The sequence below is a fragment of the Notolepis coatsorum genome (genome assembly GCF_963971535.1).
Source record: "Notolepis coatsorum genome assembly, chromosome: 10".
NCBI lineage: Eukaryota > Metazoa > Chordata > Actinopteri > Aulopiformes > Paralepididae > Notolepis > Notolepis coatsorum.
The window spans coordinates 96,661,175-96,683,063 of record NC_140174.1 but is presented as its reverse complement, the minus strand read 5'-3'; the positions used below and the strand labels follow the sequence as shown (position 1 = coordinate 96,683,063).

The window sequence follows — 21,889 nt, the reverse complement described above, 5'->3', positions numbered from 1 at the left end:
AGATGTAGATACTATATCTGTACATATCCCTTACCTACTTTTACTTGTTACGCTGCTGGCCAGTATGACTTATTACTACCATAGTGTCTTTATACCTGTATCACTGTACATATTAATACTACAAGTCTGTACATGCATCTGATTAGCACTAGACTCTGTAGTACTATTTATTATTTTGACTCTTGAAATTGTACATAAATGGTAAATGGCTGCATTTATATAGCTCTTTTATCCAAAGCGCTTTACAATTAGTTCCTCACATTTTACCCATTCACTCACTAAGGCTGAGCCCGAATGTTCGAACGTTCGAACGTTCGTTTGTTATGTTAACATTCGAATTCTAAATCAAAATTCGAATTTTTTATTTTTAATAAAAAAGATTTTTTTTTTTTCTTTTTTTATATGTTTCTTTTATGTGTCTATTCATTCTGTTTGAACCAATATGGGGTTTCTTCACAGTTGCAGATAAATATTAGGCTACACTAATATTATAGTATTAAAAAAAACGTTATATTCATTAAAGAAAGTTGATTTAATAAAAAAGAGACTCATTTAATCAGATTAATCACTTTATTCAAATTGAGGATTTAGTTTGAGGATATTAAAAAAAATTTATAAAAAAATTTAACTTTGAATTTTTTATTTATTTTTTTTTAATTAAAAACGAAGGTTCGAACGTTCGTTCGTAAAACCCTGACGAAGTTCGAATCCCAAAAACAGGCTTCGGGGACAGCCTTATCACTCACACATTCACACACCAACGGTGGAGGCAACCATGCAAGGTGCCAACCTGCTCATCGGGAGCAGTTATGGGTTAAGTGTCTTGCTCAAGGACTTCGACTTCGACCCGGGAGGAGCGGGAATCGAACCGGGAACCTCCGGATTACCAGACGACTGCTCTACCTCCCGAGCCATGTACATGATTTTGATATTTCTTTTCCTTTTCCCGGACAGATCCTGCTTACTAATGGCTTAGCTCGCTCCAGACCTTCTCTGTCTAAGGGGACTCTGACAGCAATATTCACTTTGTCCTTGAGGTGAGTTGTCAGCTGAGGTAATCTTTAATCACCATCTGAAGGCAGGATAATGATTCAGTTTCCAGCTCCAGTACATTAAGTTAGCATCCAGATTTGCATGTTTTAAGCACCGTTTCAGTTTCTTAAAACCACTAAATCCACACCTCCAGGGGAAACCACCAAGAATGCTAACTGAGAGATGGTTAAAAAACTATTGAAGTGTGTGTGTATGTGTGTATAGAATCAAAACATCATCTCTATCACATTATGTAGGCATGTGCACACTGCATCAAAGCAGATAAGAGTCAGTAAATTAATTGGATACATTTAATTTAGCTTTCAACTGTCAAATTATTCCACTACATTTCATGAAATCCAACTGCATAAGCAGGGAGGAAAGATTCATACTGACAGCAACTGAATGCGATTTCTACCTTATTGACAAAATGGCCACGGTTGCATTGTCAATGTGAACATTCAGAGTATTAGCGTGAAGTGAACAGACTCATTTCCAGCAGGTTGTTAGACTCAGCTCTGTCCATTTTGCTTGCTGTTGTCCCTCTAAATAAGCCTCTATTATTCTTCCAGACCTGTAATTGCTGCTCACTTCTCCGATAACCTGCTGAGGTCTTTCCTTCTTCACATCATGTCAGTTCCTGCAGTCATATCCCACCTCAACACCCTCACCCCAGAGGTAAACACCTACCTATTAGATTAACCCTACCTACTAGACTAGATTAACCCTACCTACTAGACTAGACTAACCCTGACCCTACCTACTAGATAGATTAACCCTGACCCTACCTACTAGACTAACCCTACCTACTAGACTAGACTAACCCTACCTACTAGACTAGACTAACCCTGACCAGGCCACGTGAGCGGATCGGCGCGGCCGAGAAATCCGCTCTTCGCTCTTTAAAGCTTGGTCCGCTCCGCTAATCGCTCATGTTGACCCCGCTCCCAAGTCGCTCTCCGCTCGCTCCCCACTCACCTTGAATCGAGCGCTCCCCGCGCCAGATCGCTCGGCAGTTTTTCTTTTTCTTTTTTGGAGCATGGTGTAAATGAGCTCAAACTACAACAGTCTACACCCCCTGGGCCCCTTAACAATTGTTTGTATTGAGCCGCATTGTAATTGTAGCCATTCTGCAATGTTAAATAACGTTGTTTATCCATTCACTAGTTCTATTAAGCGATGATAGGCTAGCCGAGCCACAATGCTATGGTCGCTGCCATTAACGTTAGCATGTAAGCTAATGTCAACAACAATGGCGTCGATACTTTTTTTAACAGGAGTGAGTGTGGGCGTCATAGATATCTATGGTGGGCGTCTCTACAGTGACGAAGCCTGAACCCTTCTCATTGGTTGAAAATGGCCTTCATGTTTGTACATCGCCATCTGTTGCTTTGGCATTGTACTGCATGTATATATTACATCAACAGTGTTAAACCACTGTGAGCGGCCTGGAGTGGATTGGAGCGGAGGAGAACTCTCGCTCCGGACGTCGCGCCGACTCATTTTAAAACCCACTCCTCGCTCACGTCAAAACAGCCCGCTCCGCGCCCCGCGCCGCTCACGCTCCGATCCGCTCACATGGCCTGACCCTGACCCTACCTACTAGATAGATTAACCCTGACCCTACCTACTAGACTAACCCTACCTACTAGACTAGACTAACCCTACCTACTAGACTAGACTAACCCTACCTACTAGACTAGACTAACCCCGACCCTACCTACTAGACTAGACTAACCCTACCTACTGACTAGACAAGGGGTTCTCAAACTTTTTCTACCACAACCACATTTTATTTAGGAATTTCTTTGGTGACCCACACTTAATGTATTGCGTAATTTCAATGTGGAAATAAAGAATATCTAAATAAAAGCACACGTTGTTGAACTTGATCATGCCTATTTATTACAAAATTAAATTACAGCACAATTATCAATTAAATTAATTAATATTATCAACAAAAGCAACGGAATTGTTCCTGTATACAAATTTATAAAACGAGGCGTATTTAGCCAAAATATGTTGCCAGAACATAAAAAAAATAAAAGAAAATGCATTCACATGCGCTTTTCAATAATAAACAAAATCGAGACTTAAAGGGGACATGCATTGCTATTCCTAGCACTATTTGGGCAACTTTACACAATTCCTGTGAGTCTATGGAAGACATCTGTAAGGTTTATTTAAAAAAAGAAAAAAAAAATCATTGTTTTATATTTCTAATGGAGTACTCAAAAGCATCATTTTCCAGCCTCAGGATTTTGAAAGGTTATCCTATAACCTAGTTATATGAATACTGGCTGAGCGTCTCGCTCTTCGCCATTATGAGATATCTCTTATCTCCTAGCACATAATGTGCTCATGAACAAACAAATGCACTCGCATGCACATGACCAGGCCACGCCCCCGCATCCCACTATTTGACGCCGGACATGGTCACACTCTACCTTCCTCAGAAAGATTTCCAACACTGAAAACCCAACCAAGGGACCTCAGGGCGCTAAGAGCGAGACGCTCAGCCAGTATACATATAACTAGGTTATAGGATAACCTTTCGTTATATTATCATACTGGCCAATCGCGTCTCGCTCTTTGCCATTATGAGATATGGGGCAGAGCAGACGTGTGGCCCGACAAGTGTACCCCCTGAGGGCCCATAAGCCCCAACCAGGGAGGAGGGGAGTCCCGTCCACCCGCCCGTCCTAACGAAGGGGGGGAGGCAGTCAACTCCACCAAAGTGTTAAAAAAGGGGGAACCAGACACCCCTGAAAACGCACAGCACAGGCGGGACCACGTGTGACACAGCACCCCGTGGCACACAACCCTGCTAGCCCACCAAATGGTGGGACGCAGGAGAGGTCCCAGACCTCAGAACCACCTGGGAGACAGAACCCCCAGTCACGTCCACGAGGTAAAACCTAACAAAGGGACCCGGGGAGGACCAGAAGGCCGCAGCACAGATGTCCTCCACCGAGGCCCCCCCTAACAGGGCAGCATCCCGAGGGGGGACCTGTCCAGCCAACGTGCCCCTGCACAACCAATGTGACAGGTGCTGCTAGGACAGCGCCTCACCCGCGCAAGGGCCACCGTAACAAACAAAAAGTTGAACGGAAGCCCTGAGAGCCCGAGTCCTGAGGTAAACCCCCCAGTGCACGGACAGGACACGACAGGTGAAGGCCCGCCTCCAACTCGCTAGCGTGAGGAGGCGGACGAACGCCTGAACCACAATATCCCTGGAGCGAAAAGAGCTCCGGATATTCTTTGGCACGAAGACTGGATTAGGCCTCAGAGTCGCACCGCTATTGGCCGAATAGACAGGCACTCAGGCCGCACCGAGAGAGCACACAGCTCACCCACGCGCTTAGCGGAGGTGATGGCCAAAAAGAACACGGTCTTAAGACAGCTGATCCAATGGCGCCTGCTCAAGAGGCTCAAACAGGGCCTCCGACAACCGGCCCAGGGCCAGTTGGAGGCCCCACTCGGAGACAGAGAACGTTCCACAGGCTTGAGACGCCGAGCGCCAAGCAGGAATGTTTCACGAGAGGGTGGCAGAACAATGTTCTGCCCCCACACTCGACCATACGCCACTCCCCAGCGTAAGCCGCGGTAGAGGACGGAGCGTGTGTGTACCGGATAGCGTCAACCACAGAATAGTCAAGACGCATCCCCACCAGATTCACACTGTCAGCAGCCAAGCCTAGAGGCTGCCCCAGAACAGGAGGCAGAACAGAGTTCCGCGTGCCTGAGAGAGGGCCCACGGTGACCACGGAACAGGCCACGGCGGGGCCACCAAGAGCTGAATCAGGGCCGGGGACCACACAGCTGAGCCCCGGCCCGGCGCGACCAGGATCAAGTCCCGCGCTCCCGACGTACCTGCCCCAGCAGCTGAGCTCCGGTGTAAGGGGGGGAATGCGTACAAAATCCCGGGCGGCCACGGAATCGGTCCCAGACCTGTCTGACTGTCTGGACGTAGTCCCCACTCGTCAGGGTGAGGACCGCCCGCGACATCACATCTACACCCACATACTCCCTGCCGGGGACGTGGAGAGCCCAAGCGAGACGTTGGTGAGGCACCACCTGCCTGGTATGAGACCTGGTGATCTACCCTGACCGGCCAAGGACCAGAATGTCGTCCAGGATAGAATAAAATTCGTAAACCCCGACGACGCAGAGGCCCCAGCGCGGTCTCCACGCACTTGGTGAAGATGCGGGGAGCCAGAGAGTAGCCGAACGGCAGCCTCTGGTACCCGTACGCTAAGCCCTGCAAAGGAAGCGTAGGTAAGCCCTAGGATGGAAGATCGGGATGCGAATACGCATCCTACAGGTCTATGGAGGTGAACCCATCCCCCACCTGACAGTGCCTAACAGGCGGGAAACGGTCAACATTCTGAACCTTCCATGAGATAGGTCCAGTATGGGTCTGACACCCCCCCCCCCCAATTCCTCGGGCACCAGAGAATACCGGGAGGAAACGCCACGCATCGCATCCTCCTTTGGGACCACGACGATGACTTGCTTCGCTAACAGAGATTGGATCTCGTCGGCCAGAGCTGTCACTGCTGCTGACCCTGACAATAGGGTCTGTACCAAACCTGAAAACGGAGGGTGGGGTTGTGCAAACTGCAACACAAGTCCCCGCCTCAGCGTTCTCTCCATCCACCTCGAGATATGGCACTGTTGTAGCCATGTGATGATAATCCCAAGCGCACCCGCCGACACTTGGCGCTGGTCTGCAAGGAACCGTAGATAGGCGGCCCGGTCCCACCCGCTGTGCGTTGCCAACCCTGGTCTCGCCAACCGCGCGAGCAGGGCATCTCGCGGAGCCAGGATATCGCACCCTGACACTACCAATGAGGCAATCGCACCCAAGGGGGGGACCCCGACAGAAAGGGCCGGTTTGATACAGGGGAAGCTGACATCACACTGGGTGACAAAAGCTCCCCCACTGAATATCTCCCCGGCATGGACTGCTGAGGATCTGTTCTGCAGCTGGACATGCAAGGCGTGTGGTCCCCACACTGCCCGATAGGGTGGGTTCCTACACACTGTAGCCCTGCAGTGATATTACTATCACCCAAATCACGCGTGCCTGACTGACCACCGCCGGTCTTCCGGCCGTGGGAGGCACTAACGTGATACCCGGCCTGGCGAGGGCAGGGCTGGGGGAACTCACGCTGCGACCTCCTGGGCCTCGAGTTCCCCCGCTGACAACCTTCGTCGTTGACGGACACAATACCAGGCTCACCAAACACAGACGCGGCCTTGTGATCACCTGTTGTCTTTGTGCCCAGGGTACCTCAGGCGGGTGAAACATGGCCGCTGGTTGGGGGCCCCGCCACAGCCGCGTCTCTACAAATAGTAGCTCCAGTTCTGCAGACCCCTCTCTGATTGGTTGAGCTCCATTTCTGCAGCCCCCTCTTTGATTGGTTGAGCGAAGCCCCTCTCTGATTGGTTTAGCTCGTCATGTGGTAAAAGGCGGATGTTATGTTATCATCTCAAGAAGATAAAAATAAATGTACTACCAGATTCGCGTTTATAACGTTATTTCGCGTGACTTCGCGGTTTATTCATAACGTTATGCACATTTCACAACACAGCCAGCTGTCTGAAACTGTACATTGTAAAGTTATATGTTTATTCACGTAACGTTATTTCACGTGACGCGTTCAACTTGTTTACACTCCCCACTTACTGAAACTGTACCATGACGCACTCCCCACTTACCCAGTTAATGCCTTAACTAGACAGTTACAATGTAACATTTAGATTAACACAGTTAATGCCTAACTAGACAGTTAACAATATAACATTTAGATTATTTAACCCAGTTAATGCCTTAAGAGAGAGAGGCTGGTGGTCAAGTCAAGAGTTTTATTTGTCACAAGTTGTTTATTTTCATACAAGTTTACAATGAAATGCGGGTGGTCTTGCCCGCAACGATGTGCATAATACAATAGTAATAACATATAATAGAATCCAATAGAACGACATTGTGCAATAAAACAAGTAAACAGAGTAGGGCATATCGGTATATGTACATAAGTTATTGTACATTGTAACGTTATGTTATTTCGCGGCCTGCCCATTTGATGTTCCCAAATCATATTCAGAAAGTATCACAGAGACTTCTATTGACCAAGGAATTAGTTATTATTAGTAAGACACAACATTTCCGTAGCAATTGACCACCAGACTCTTTCTCTTAAGGCATTAACTGGGTTAATTAATATAAATGTTATATTGTAACTGTCTAGTTACACATTGGTTCCGAAACATGTATGTTCCAGCCAGGCTGCAATTAAAACTTTGAATCTGAGAGAGCTCTGGTCAGCGAAGCCGGCGAGCAATTATTATTGGTTTTTAATGACAAACCAAGTACATAATCCTATCCAACATATGTGTAAAAGGCACACACAACATATTCCAGTTAACGGTATATTTTTTTAATGATTCGTTATGGCGTAATCAATACTTCCATGCGTATAAATTGCATTCGCAACCTCCATGTTTTGGGGCTATTCATCAGAAAACTCGGATCCGAGATTCGGCTCCCATCCGGCGGGCAACAACTGTGGGTTTTCAGCCTCTCTCTCTGGAGCTTAACGGAGTTTCGACTCCTGGCTAGAGGAGCTTGTCGCGGCTCATGCGCATGCGCGCGCTCGGCCAATCAGAGAGAGGTCTGCAGAAATGGAGCTCAACCAATCAGAGAGGGGTCTGCAGAACTGGAGCTACTATTTGTAGAGACGCGCCACAGCCGCTGGCGAGGCCGCGCCGTCACCTCTGGCTGCGCGGTGTGGGGCCTAGGTCAAATACCGCCCGCGCTCTTGCGGAAAGACCAAAAGTCCCTCTGCGGAGAGGGGAGAGGAGGGAAAAATCTTCTCTCCTCCTCAAGGGGAGACTGTTCCAACCAAAGATGTCTGTGAACAAGCGTTGACAGCATCCTAGCCCTCCCTGCGGTTATAGCTTGCGGCCAGGTTAAAAGCTGAATAACCTCAAAACCTTGCGCAATGTTTTGACGTCGGCTGGCCCTAAGGCCCCACCACCCGACACCATTTTTAACAAAAAAAACAGCAATTTGAACAATGTTGCCAGTCGCTGCTAATTCTATACCGCGGCGGTATAGGCTTTAACAGCCCACCAGCCACCTGCCGGGCCGACTCGCCTCATGGCGTCGGGCGGGCGGGACACCGTTCCACCATGTCAGAGGCAAAGGACTGATGCCACCTGCTTCACAAGCACGGAACACCAGTGGTGGCTGCAGACCAAAGTCTACTACTAGTGAAGCACTGCCTCACTAGTAGGCATGCAGCAACCTCCACTGTGGTGTGCACCCATGAAGGGGAAAATTAACCCTTTAATCGCCAAGGACGACTTTAGACGTCATTGCTCGCCATGCTTAATCTGCCAATGACGTCGTACAGCATCTTTGAGATCAATATTTCAAAAATCTGTCATGGCAATCATATTTCACCCACGGAGACTTGAGACTTGCTGTTGATCTCCTCTCAACTCTCCAACGGTTCAAGACCGCCATCTGGTGGCCGATCGGCGAATCGCCAAAACCGGAAGTGAGTGGCCGGAAGTGGTGCTCACCCATATTTCGTCCGGCCACTCGCTATCGATCGCGGGACTCCAGCTTGATACACTGGATAGCGATCCGTTGCCAATAACTCGATAAACAACATGATTTGGACGTATATAGTATTATACAACCTGGAACTGGACCAACTAGATCGACATCCCATAATAGCGAACTTTCTGCTCCACGCTGATCGCCCAATGCTACGAGGAAGCTGCGGTGAGTTTCAGCGTGTTTGATTATTATTATACATACACACTGCTCTGATCAACATATCACCCATATTACATAAATGATTTAACGTCGGCCACGGACTTATAAACCCCCCCCCCCCCCCCCCTCCGGTCACCAGCAGATGATGAGGCATGACGTGTAGGACCTTGCACAATTGAAATTTTTTATCTGACGTCAATCGGTATCAAACTACATTTGATGATCTAATATATGTATTTAGGGCTATAACTCACGTTCTGCAGAATGCTGCAGAAAACGATAAAAACATATTTATACTTTAAACCGTATTTTAGTATTGTTAGATCCTGATCAAACTGGCCAGTATCACGTCTTCGTCTGTTTGGCCCTCCATCCAATTCCTCTGCGTTGTGTCATTTTAATGGTCCTGACGTCTCCTATACTGGCAGATAAGATCCTTATCTCTCCCCGTTAGTACAATCCGCAAACCATAATAATTCTCCACCTCCGTAAGAATTCGACACTTCGACAACGTGAAATACCTTACAAGGAAAAGCGTGGTTTTATTTGATAAACAGAAACCTCAGCTCAGATGTTAACAGATTGTATTGTCCTTGAAGAGTCTATTCTAATGATCTTTCGGTGTGTTCGTCTATCGTCCTTTTGTTATTCAGTCCAATAGTGTTCAGGCCTGGTCTTTAGCCTAACCCTCCTCGCGTTAGCCGAAGCTAATGATGATGTGGCATTCTTCCTCCTCCCCCCCCCCCCCCCCCCCCCTCTCAATGAGAGGAGAGAGTGTCCTCTGTGTGATCTCAGTCCTACTCGCTCTTGGTCAGATTCTAGTCTGCCTTACACCCGGAAACACCGTTCGACTTATAGATCCTCGCCGTAGCAACGATAGCCCACCCCTTTCTGGTTGTCATGTGCCACGTTGTCATGACAACTGCGTTAATAACCTTTACACACATTTCACGTTTCATTAAGATGAACCTCTCTCCCTCCTGCTCTGGGAGACACTCGCTCTTATCTCAGATGTTCTTACAAGGAATGTCAACAAACATTCTCTCGCTGGCAGTGTGCCTCACAACAATCACCCTGCTCTACTGAACCACCGTCTCCTGCTTCTACCGTCCGCATGCACTTCGACCTCTCTGACCCGGCACCGTTTTAGCTGTGGTCACTCCCCCCCCAATCTATACATCACATACATTGAAAAAGCACCCCAAATCCTTCAGTATGAATATGTGAATGAAAAAGTAGAACGTTGCTACATCCTAAACCAGGGGTCTCAAACTCGCGGCCCGCCGGCCAATTGCGGCCCGCGGGATGATATTTTGCGGCCCCCTACTGGACGTCAACGTTTAGTGTTAATGCGGCCCGCACGCAACTGTTTGCCGAGTCTTTGCGCGAGAGTTGGAAGTTTTATTTATTTTATAACTTGTAGGCTACCATAGCCCAGGCTCATGACAGCAACGTTATGTTAGTGACTTGGTTGAAACGTGATTCCAGAGTGATATCAAGTAAAGTGGAAGCAAATGCATCCTCGCTATCTCTCTCCTCTGCTGCACTGCCACTGTCTGTCTGTGTACGAGTCTGGTCCAATCACATACGCGTCTTGTCAGCGTTTTTCCCCCTCAGCCACAGTCTGCGAATCAGAGGCAGAGTAGGGGAGTAGGGCGGGTCTTCACGGACTGCATGTCGTCTCTCTCTTTCAGTTCAAGTCGGAGCAGAGTTGACAGCGCATCTAGAGTAAACTCGCTCCCAATTTTATCTCTGTGAGATAAATGTAGCTATTAGCCTATTTTCGCCAGCAGGCAGCCAGCAGAAAAATATGGCATTTTCAAAGATGGTCAGTAAAAGAAAAGTCGACTGCAATTCAAAGGTGAATGGACGGAAAAATATCCGTTCATCCTGAGTCCCAGCCACGGGCGTAGCTGGAGATTCTGGGCCCCATGAAAGTATTAATTTGTGGGCCCCCAATCTATTAAAAAATATGGGGCCCCCAATCTATAAAAAAATTTGGGGCATTTGCTGGGCCCTTGGAATCATCCTAACCCCCCCCCCCCCAGCTACTCCCCTGGTCCCAGCACCAAACCAATTATGTGACTATATGCCAAGAAACGGTAGCTATTTGAAGATAATGTATGACTGAAGTGATGGAGACCATGTTTGAAGGCAAACAAAAGCAAATCCCCCTCAGATCGCACAGCAACCAGAATAACTGAAATACTGGCATAGTGCATTTCCATAGCTGTGGATGAGTCCACTGACACCACTGAGAAGCCTGAAGATAAGATTGAGAAGATTGGATCAGTTGTACTTTTTTTTTTTAATACTTGAAACCCTTTTTTTGTGGAATATTTGATGCGGCCCAGCCTCACCCAGACTCTACCTCCAGCGGCCCCCAGGTAAATTGAGTTTGAGACCCCTGTCCTAAACGATAGATACTTGACGTTGAATGGGCCATAGTAATGTCAATTTAGCAATACAATTTAAAAAGTTATAGCCCTGCAAAGAAGGGGAACATCTCCATAGACAAATAGAGCTGGCAGAGGATGGTATAAGGATGGATATAAGCGTGGCAGAGAAAGAATTAATAAATTAACGAAAACTCCACTAACACACTGCAGAATGGGCTAGCCCATACACACAATTGTTAAGGGGATGCAGATCAGAGAAAAACACCAGTCCCGTCCACACAATTCATAGATTCACAAAAAGCACACCAGCACTGAGCCTCAGCCCATCCACCCATGTAAATGGTAAACAAGCCCCCATTAAACCCCCAACATTAGACACTGATTGACCGTCAGCATGAATGGTTAAGAGGAGGGAAGACCTTTTAGTAAAGACAGCCCTCTGCGGTGAACAAAGGAACGGCGTCCTATCATTGTAGCATTAGCATTAGCCGCGCGCTCTAGGATAGCTGGGAAAACACCCAAAACAGAGTCATGACGACCATGTTTTCCCAAATATCCTGCCCCTCGCGCCAATACATAACTCGGCTGTCTCACGGGACAACGAGCAGTATTACTCATGCTAGTATCAATGCCTGACAACGCAGGCCCTACCTGTGCACGACTTAGCTCGACTGCTAACCGTCGCGCGACGTCCCTCAGTCCGCTGTCACGAGAGGAGGAAACCCAGGACAGGCCCGTTGCGCTGTTTAGGATGTGCCGAGAAGATTCCAGGGGCTGGTGAACTTCTGGTGAATACCCAACATTGTGTAAATTCTCCCTGCGTTCACGGAGTGCACTGCTACTTCCGTGTTGGAAACAAGAAAGAGGAAGGTAGAGTGTGACCATGTCCGGCGTCATATAGTGGGACGCGGGGGCGTGGCCTGGTCACGTGCATTTGTTTGTTCGTGAGCACATTATGTGCTAGGAGATTAGAGATATCTCATAATGGCGAAGAGCGAGACACGATTGGCCAGTATGATAATATAACAGCCTGTTATTGGCTGTGCTCCGCCCATAAGCACTTTCAGTGGCAGCGTGATGCATACGAGAGAGAGCGAGAGAGAGAGAGAGATGTCCCCGACACACACGCAGTCAAGCTCTCTCTCTCTCCCTCTCGCTGTTCTCTGCCTGTCAAACCCCGTTTGGAGAAGTGTCTGGTTACACTATGCCAGGGGTCGGCAATTCGGTTTGGCCGCGGGCCAATTTTTCCCCAAGCCATTGTATGGCGGGCCAGAACCAAAAACAATGGCTAATTTAATTTAACTGTAAACGACATATACATGTTTGCACTGAACATTATACCTTTGTCTTTTTTCCATTGTATTATAAAGCGCTTCTCTCTATCGGTCTATCCTACATTACGCGCAACCATCTATCTGACGGCCACGGACCGGTTTAATGTTGAATGTTTAATGTTAAAACTATTGATTTATATGGAATTCGTTAAACGTATCCGTTGTCTTACTTATTATTATACTTATTATTAAACGTATTATTTATTTCTCCCAAATGAATGTTCCGAAAGTCCGTCTGTGGGCAGTCGGCCCGACATTAAACAGCAGTCTGTTATAATCACAAGGAATGATCCCCTTGTTAGATGAGGTTGCACTGGAAATGGAGCTAATGGACTTCCAAACAACCTCCCTTGTCAGCGACGCGTTGCGGAGTGCGGAGTCTGTGAGTGCCTTTTGGGTAGCATGCTCAGAAGAGTACAGCAACATCAAGAGACTCGCATTGTATGTGCTCACAATGTTCCCTTCCACCTAGTGATGCACGATATATCGGCCGCCGATATAATATCGGCCGATATGGCAGTTTTTTTACACATCGGTATCGGTCCGATATCAAGATACGGCCGATATAAAAATATATATATATATTTTATTTATATATTTTTTTTCTTTTGACATGTTTTGGCCTTAAATAGTTTCAAAATATCAGTAATTTCTGAAAATAAGTTACAAAAGTAAAAATTATGCGTTTTGGAAAATAGCTCTTTATTTGATTATCATAAAAAAGTGTTTTCTATACAGAGATATCGACATCGGTAAATATCGGTATCGGCCAGAACAGCAATATTAATATTGGTTATCGGTATCGGCCACAATTTTCACATCGGTGCATCACTACTTCCACCTATGTATGCGAGTCGTCCTTTTCATCAATGAATGCGATAAAGACAACTCAGAGGAACCGACTGACGCATAAAAGCCTTGAGAACTGCCTGCGGATTAAAGTGACGTCCATATCACCAGATATCCAGCGAATAGTGACCGACGGGAGATGCCACTTTTCACACTAAGTGAATACTAAGCCTGTTATTGCCAAATTGTTTAAAGTTTAATTGCCTTGTTTTTGCAATGTTTTTAATTCCATTACTGTTTAATGCCAAATTGTATTTTTTATTTAGTTAACGAATGTCTCGTAATTCAAATACCTATAGCGTCATCATTTCAGGAGCTTCTTCAAGCACTTTTTTTTTTTTTATTATTATTATCTTTTCCCCCCTCCTTTTTTCCGATTTTTCTCCCATCCCACTGTTAGTCTTTATGCCAATTCCCAACCCCCTTCGTGGTTGTTGCGCACTTTCCCCTAATGTTGGTCCGAGAGGCCGGAGACTGTCGCATGCTTTCCTCCGACGCATGTGCAGCCAGCCGGCAGCCAGCCTGGCCGCGCTGATTCTCACCAGGAGAGTGTAACGTGTGGAAGGTCGCACTACCTCTCTCCAGATCCTACCCTTGCTGAGCAGGCGCCCCGAGCGAACTGTAGGGGTCGCTGTCCACAACGCCCAGGACCCACCCACGGCTCCCCTCCCCCTAACTCAGCCAAACGAGTTAGTATAGCGGTCAGCCCGAGCCAAGGCAATGCTGACTCTCCGGAGACCGCAGCCTCTTGCATTGGTGACGAGCACAATCTCCGCTACGCCCTTGTTTAAAGTTTAATTCCATTGTTTTTAATCGCATTATTGTTCACATGCATGTGTGGTGCCGTCAGTCATGAGTAAAGATAAAGCTTGAATGACTTACTGAACTGGTGTTTTTATTTCATGGACGCGTGTTTCCCATTTCAGCACCACGCGCTGTCCACCTCACTTTGAGCAAGCCTATATATATGGTACATTGCACCTCACTGCCTATACCTGTTATTCACTCTCAACATGGATAAAACATAAAGTATGCATATAATAAAAATTATATGATGAAAATAAAATAAATATATTCTCAAAATAAACTGACGGGCCAGAAATTATTGCTGGCGGGCCAATTTTGGCCTGCGGGCCGCCTATTGCCGACCCCTGCACTATGCCTACGTCCCCGACACACATGCAGTCAAGCTCTCTCTCTATCTTTCTCTCTCTCTCCCTCTCGCTGTTCTCTGCCTGTCAAACCCTGTTTGGAGAAGTGTCGGGTTACAATGAAAATACTCCACCAGCACATCGTGTCGTCACGTTGCGAGTCAAATCAGAATGACCTAATTAACTGGAGCAGGAAATGCTCTCACCTGAATGAGAGCAATCCACCAATATGGTATTTAGAGACACAGACACATTGATACTAACTCCTATTACTAATATAACAATGCTAGACACTGAAAAAAGCCATTTATAATCACCTTTAACACATTCAGGGCCAGACCCGAGATATCTCAGGTTAACTCGCCATGCGCTGGGCGCCAAACCCGAGAAATCTCGGGTTTTAATCGTTATTTCTTTTATTAGCTATATCCATACATTTTTCATCCATCCAGCCTGATGTTATCATTGGGAATGGGTCTGAGCTCGCAAAGGGCAAATACCGCCGCCTAACGCCTCCCGGCCGGTATTGCACATCATTGGAATCCCTCTGGCTGGGGCTGTGCATCGATCTAAGAAGTCCGGTCCAGGTTTTACTTCTCGGGCAAGAGTAACGTTTATAACACATGGACTAGGGACACTCGGAGCAGCGTGGATTATGTGTTTTGGGCATATAACGTTAGATCAATAAACGCGATCAATATTTGGAATGGCGATCAGGAATTGGATTAATCTTTTTGCAGGACATCAGATGTGAGGTAAGGACTCGATGTTACGAATCTTGGGTTAATCCGATGTTTCTTTCACCGCCATCGGAGTGTGTGTGCGGTTCGCGCCGACCAAAGTACGGAGAAGCGATTTTTCAGACCCTGCTTCTGTTCGTGCATGATGACACATATAATATATCGATAATCTAGCGTTTATTTGAAAACGATTCATAAATCAAGCGACAAATGGCACGATTTCTAAGGTAATATATTGAAGCTCGATTTGCTGGAGTTTATTTTATTAATAATTTATTATTATTAGACAGAACGCTCTAGAAATATATTCATATTCACCACGGTATGAAACGGAAATGTATGTATGAAAGAATGATCTGTTTTGTCCATGTTGACTGGAAGCAACTCACTGACAATCAACGTGTTCATTAGATCCATAGCTATAATATTTCATATATTTAAGCACTCGCAAGTAAAGCTATCCCTACATTGGATAAAGCACTGGCACTGACGGGCCATCAGCGCCCTCTGCTCTTGGCCCCCAATGAGTTAATGGGAAGGGTGTGCTTGTACATTTGAACATAGTTCCATGATACATGGCTGCGTTGTGCAAAGGGGACAAGCTTTCTAGTCAGCGCAGCATTACACAGCACTGGGTACTCATTCCGGACTGATATCCAGAACTTTGCGAGGGCCTGTCCAGTGAACTTGACTTTCAGTAGCTTGTCACAAGAAAGATCAATGCGCACCTCCTGCTCAGACAGTATCTGTGTCTGGCAGCCTGTTGCGTCCTGCGTAATGAACGGATCTTGGATCCATTTGTCCAAATTGTCGGTGCCCTTTCTTTCAGAAAAATAGTTCAGAAATTGTTCAATGAGCCCAATGTGGCCACAGATGATGGGCTTCAAATCATTGTGTGCTACATTCTGTTTCTCCAAAAAGCCATCAAGCAGAGTAAACACCACAAAATCTCTGTTGATTATCTTGGAGTGCCACAAACTGAGTTTTTTTAATTCAGCTCTCCATTTTTGCTGTGCGTCCATTCCGTCCAAACAGGTCTGTGTGCCGACCTTGTAATCCCAGATTCAACGTATTAAGGCCAGACGTGGCCTCTGCGACTATATACCTGCACAGAATGTAGTGAGATGTGTATCCTAAAACGTTCGGCAGCCCTCATTATGGGCTGTCACGCACGCTTGCGTACGTCACTGCTCCGCGATTATACCTGCACAGGATGTAGTGAGATGTGTATTAGAATACCGTTGATGAAGGGGCGAGACATGGCAAATACACACTGCCAGGTGGAAAACTCGATCTGAGTTGGGCTTAGGCCTGCCGCGATAAGCAATAAATCGATTAATTGCCGCGATAATTAAAATGAATGCAATGATTTTGACGGGCGCGATTAATTGCTATTTGCGCGTTTGTTTTAATGAGGCGGAACCAGTGCCCCTTGTCAGTCACTGTCCGTGTTGGGAGGCGGGCCGCTGGCTTTACTACAGCACAGCACAGGAGCTCCGTGGGGCAACACCACATAGCTTAACTACATTTCTCAATAGTGTTGCTCCTTTTAACCAAGTAGCGTTATTTGTAGTGTAACGTTAGAATAACACAGAATAACGTTAATACAATTACATTCATCATTGTTTACAATGAACGGGTGGGGCTAGTCAAAGGACTGGAGACGGGGACAAGTTAAACATGAATTAATTTATTATAACAGGTAGTTTTCGAGTCGTGCTGCAGTGCCTACGCACCACAGCTATTCTATTATAATACTGCTTTGACGCTTCCTCCTCATCGTTGATTGCCTGTAGTAGCTGCATCTAACGTTAGTAGCTAACGTTAAAACTAAAAAACACAGAACCGGACGAGTCAAGTTGTCGGCTAGGATAATCACAACAATACTTCCGGTCCGGTCGGTGGGCTTCAAAATAAAAGTCTTAAACACCGGAAAAGACGGAGCGGTGGGCTTCAAAATAAAAGTTTTGGGAAATAAATTTCTCAAAAAAATTCTCTAACCGGTCGCAATAATATCGCTTATCGCGATATTTTCGGGGGCAATTAATCGCCCAGCAAAATGTGTTATCGTGGCAGGCCTAGTTGGGCTTGTCGGATTTTCGCTTGATCTTTTTTTTTCTTTTTAGTTGCCAATGCGCAACCCCACTGTCACCTACCCGCGAACCCACTTTGGGTCCCGACCCGTAGTTTGAGAACCGCTGGACTAGACTAACCATAACCCTACCTACTAACTAGACTAACTCTAACCCTACCTACTGACTAGACTAATTCTACCTACTAGAATAGACTAACTCTACCTACTAGACTAGACTAACCCTGACCCTACCTACTAGATTAACCCTAACCATACCTACTAGACTAACCCTACCTACTAGACTAACCCTGACCATACCTACTAGACTAGACTAACCCTACCTACTAGACTAACCCTGACCTTACCTACTAGACTAACCCTAACCATACCTACTAGACTAACCCTAACCCTACCTACTAGACTAACCCTGACCTTACCTACTAGACTAACCCTAACCATACCTACTAGACTAACCCTGACCTTACCTACTAGACTAACTCTAACCATACCTACTAGACTAACCCTAACCCTACCTACTAGACTAACCCTAACCATACCTACTAGACTAACCCTAACCCTACCTACTAGACTAACCCTGACCTTACCTACTAGACTAACCCTAACCCTACCTACTAGACTAACCCTGACCTTACCTACTAGACTAACCCTAACCATACCTACTAGACTAACCCTGACCTTACCTACTAGACTAACTCTAACCATACCTACTAGACTAACCCTAACCCTACCTACTAGACTAACCCTAACCCTACCTACTAGACCAGGGGTCGGCAACCTGCGGCTCCGGAGCCGCATGCGGCTCTTTAGCCAATCAGCTGCGGCTCCCTGGCCAAAAAAATAAAAAATAAATGTAAAAAAAAAATTACTTTTTTTTTTGTTCTCTTATTTTGGAGATCGATGACATACTGTGACACTGAAATGAAAAGATATTTCATCAAGTAAAATATTTAGTCAACAAAAATATTTCATCAACTAAAATATACAGTACGTCACACCCCGTGCCTCTCCCTGCCGTCTGCAAGTGGCTAATCTTGAGTTTCCGACCCCCCAGCTAACCATGGATAAATCTAAAAAAAGGAAAGTCTGAGGAAAATAGAGGGTTTAATTCAGCGTGGACAGATTAATTTGCTTTCACGACTAACGATGCAGGCTTACCTGTATGCCTGATATGTGGTGCGAAATTTGCGAACAACGAAAAATTTACTTTTTATTTTATAGATTTTCCACAAATAAGGGAAGGACTCAAATAGAGCTGCATAGTTCAGGGTTTTATTTCAAAGACGGTCTACAGACACCAGTGTTTTGTCTCCTCTTCTGTGTTTTATTTAAAAATAGGTCTACACAGCCAGTATTTTTTCTCCTCTTCATAAGAGTTTGAGGTTTTCCTTTGTTATAACAGGTAAAAACAGCAATAAAAAGTCAAAATGTTTCTTTTTGTTGCTTTATAATTCCATTAATGCAACAAACTGTGTGCTATAAGTATAATAAATCACATTACTTTGGGTATGCAATTGTCAGGCGTTTTATGCTAAATGTGGGCTATGCTTGGGGATATATAAAACGTTATACACTGTGTTATCTTCATTTTAAGGGTAAATAGGTTGTGCGGCTCCCTGAGCATTTTATTTTGTGGGAGGGGGGAAAGTGGCTCTTTTGATAGTAAAGGTTGCTGACCCCTGTACTAGACTAACCCTGACCTTACCTACTAGACTAACCCTACCTACTGACTAGACTAACCCTACCTACTGACTAGACTAACCCTGATCCTACCTACAGATTAGACTAATCCTGACTACCTCCTAGTCTTGACTAACCATACCTACAGATTAGATTCTAACCCTAACCCTACCTACTAGATTAGACTAACCCCCACCCTACCTACTAGACTAACTTTAACTCTACCTACAGACTAGACGTGTGTAGGGCTGAAAAAACCCTAACTCTACCTACAGACTAGACGTGTGTAGGGCTGAAAAAACCCTAACTCTACCTACAGACTAGACGTGTGTAGGGCTGAAAAACCCTAACTCTACCTATAGACTAGACGTGTGTAGGGCTGAAAAAACCCTAACTCTACCTACAGACTAGACGTGTGTAGGGCTGAAAAACCCTAACTCTACCTATAGACTAGACGTGTGTAGGGTTGAAAAACCCTAACTCTACCTACACACTAGACGTGTGTAGGGCTGAAAAACCCTAACTCTACCTACAGACTAGACGTGTGTAGGGCTGAAAAACCCTAACTCTACCTACAGACTAGACGTGTGTAGGGCTGAAAAAACCCTAACTCTACTTACAGACTAGACGTGTGTAGGGCTGAAAAACCCTAACTCTACCTACAGACTAGACATGTGTAGGGCTGAACAATTTTAATTGTGATACGATTCATGATATGAGAGGGAATGATTATTATTGTGTCATTATTCTCTTTTTCACTGAAACACATATTGAAATAATCCTGGTGTTTGGCGGGGATCTGTATCAAAGAAGGACGTTTTCTTAAATCCATAGGCCGGGACATCTCGACAGCACCACAATACTCAATTTAGAATTGTATTTTGACACACATTTCACCTTTAACAAATATCGCAGTCTCCTGCCATTTGGATATTGAACAAATCCGTTTCGATCTTGTTTTAATTGTTCAGCCCTAGACATGTAGCATATGCCGGTAATAACTTGGAACTGTTAAGGGATGTGGCTCTTGTTACACTGTCTCTGAATATCTGCTTTGTTTTGGCAGTGCATGGCCTCCATCCAAACCCACGGCCTGTTGCGGAAGTTCATTCTGTTCCTCAGCCGGGAAGAGCAGTGTCTAGACATCTGTGTTTGTCTGGAAGGAAGCCACACTCTCTGCTTACTGGGTATGTTTTTAACTATCTAGCCAATTAATTGTAGTTATTTTAGGTCTTCTTTAGGCAAAATGCCTGTGAAGTGAATTGGAATTACTTGGCGACAGTGGCTCAGGAGGTAGAGCGGTCGTCTGGTAATCGGAAGGTTCCCGGTTCGATTCCAGCTCCTCCCGGCAGTGTGTTGAAGTGTCCTTGAGCAAGACACTTAAAAGAACACGCCAAGGGGCGGTCAGGTGGCGTAGCGGAGATTGTGCTCGTCACCAACGCAGGAGATGCTGGGTTCGAGCCCAGCTCTCTGCGTTGCTACCAGCTTGGCTGGTCGTTCATACTAATACAATTGGCAGTATTAGGGGGTGGGGAAGCTGGTGGGTGGGAATCTGGCGTTGTGGACAGCGACGCCTACAGGTCAGGTCTCTGCGCTTGCTCAGCGAGGGCAGGACTTGGTGGAGATAGCGTGCCCTCCCACGCGTTACACTTCACCAATGAGAGTCCTCGCTGCCAAGTGAAAAGACGTCACTGGCATTCGCCGCACGCATCGGAGGAAGCGTGCGGTCGGCTTCGGGACGCCCTTCTACCGACTCGTAGGAGAACATGCATACAGCAGCCAGGTAGGGGAGGGGGGGAATTGGCACGTTAGCCTAGCTTAGCACAATGAATGGAAGCGGACAGTGACGGGTAGCCTAGGCATTGTCCAACTAACCACTCTCCCGAAGGCTAACCTGTCATGTCCGCTTCCATTCATTGTGCTAAGCTAGGCTAACGTGCAGCCAGATTGCTTTCTACTGAACGCACAGAGAGGAAACTGGTATCTATCTTCTTGTCTCTCTCTGTAGAAGACGATAAGCTAATTTCCCCAAATGTTGGCGTGTTCCTTTAACCTCTTAACTTCTCCCGATTTGGCACATGGTCGCCTCCGCCATCAGTGTGTGAACGTTTACGTGAATGGGTGAACGTGAGGCATAAGTTGTAAAGCATAAGTTTGGATAAAAGCTGCTATATAAATGCAATGCACATTTGGTCTCTTGTCGTGACCACGTCTGTCCTTTGACTCTGCAGGTAACCTGATTCACCTGGGCTTCCTCACCGAGAAGGTGCTGGAGGAGGAAGCCAACCACTTTGTGAAGGACCTGACTGACATGCTGTCCTACTGCCAGAGATACGTGTCCCAGAAGAAGTCCAACCTCACCCACTGGCACCCGGTCCTAGGCTGGTTCTCTCAGACCGTAGATTACGGGTCAGTGAGATGTCTCCGTTACCTGAATAGATCTTAGTGGTGGCAATCTGGGTTTGGCTGATATACACAGCGGAGCAGTGGGGACTGTGGGGATGACTGAATACATGAAACATAAAGTCTAACTTTACTGGGAGGCAGGATGACTTAGAGGTGGCTGGTATTATATCTACAGTGCCCACCATCCTGCCTAAGTGCCCTTGAGCAAGGCACTGAACCCCAAGACTGCTCCAGGGGGCGCTGCACTGCGGCTCTGCACTGCGCTCTGACCTCTCTGATGAGATGCATATGTGTAGGGGACTGTGTGTGTGTAACTAGTAGGAGGGATATGCAGAAAATAATAATTTCAATTGCCTTGTGTACATTGACAATAAAATACTCTTCTTCTTCTAACTGTGTATCGGTTGGGGAATT

General features: G+C 46.2%; 1 protein-coding gene across 1 annotated transcript in view; it reads left to right on the top strand.

Annotated features, from left to right (window-relative positions):
* Positions 1–21,889, top strand: part of ube3b (ubiquitin protein ligase E3B) — a 54,690-nt gene that overhangs the window by 7,492 nt on the left and 25,309 nt on the right. Inside the window, exons 9-12 of the mRNA XM_084322826.1 lie at positions 955–1,037; positions 1,605–1,710; positions 20,136–20,256; positions 21,301–21,478. Of these exons, the coding sequence (XP_084178952.1) occupies positions 955–1,037; positions 1,605–1,710; positions 20,136–20,256; positions 21,301–21,478 (488 nt within the window). The remainder of the gene's footprint in view (positions 1–954; positions 1,038–1,604; positions 1,711–20,135; positions 20,257–21,300; positions 21,479–21,889) is intronic.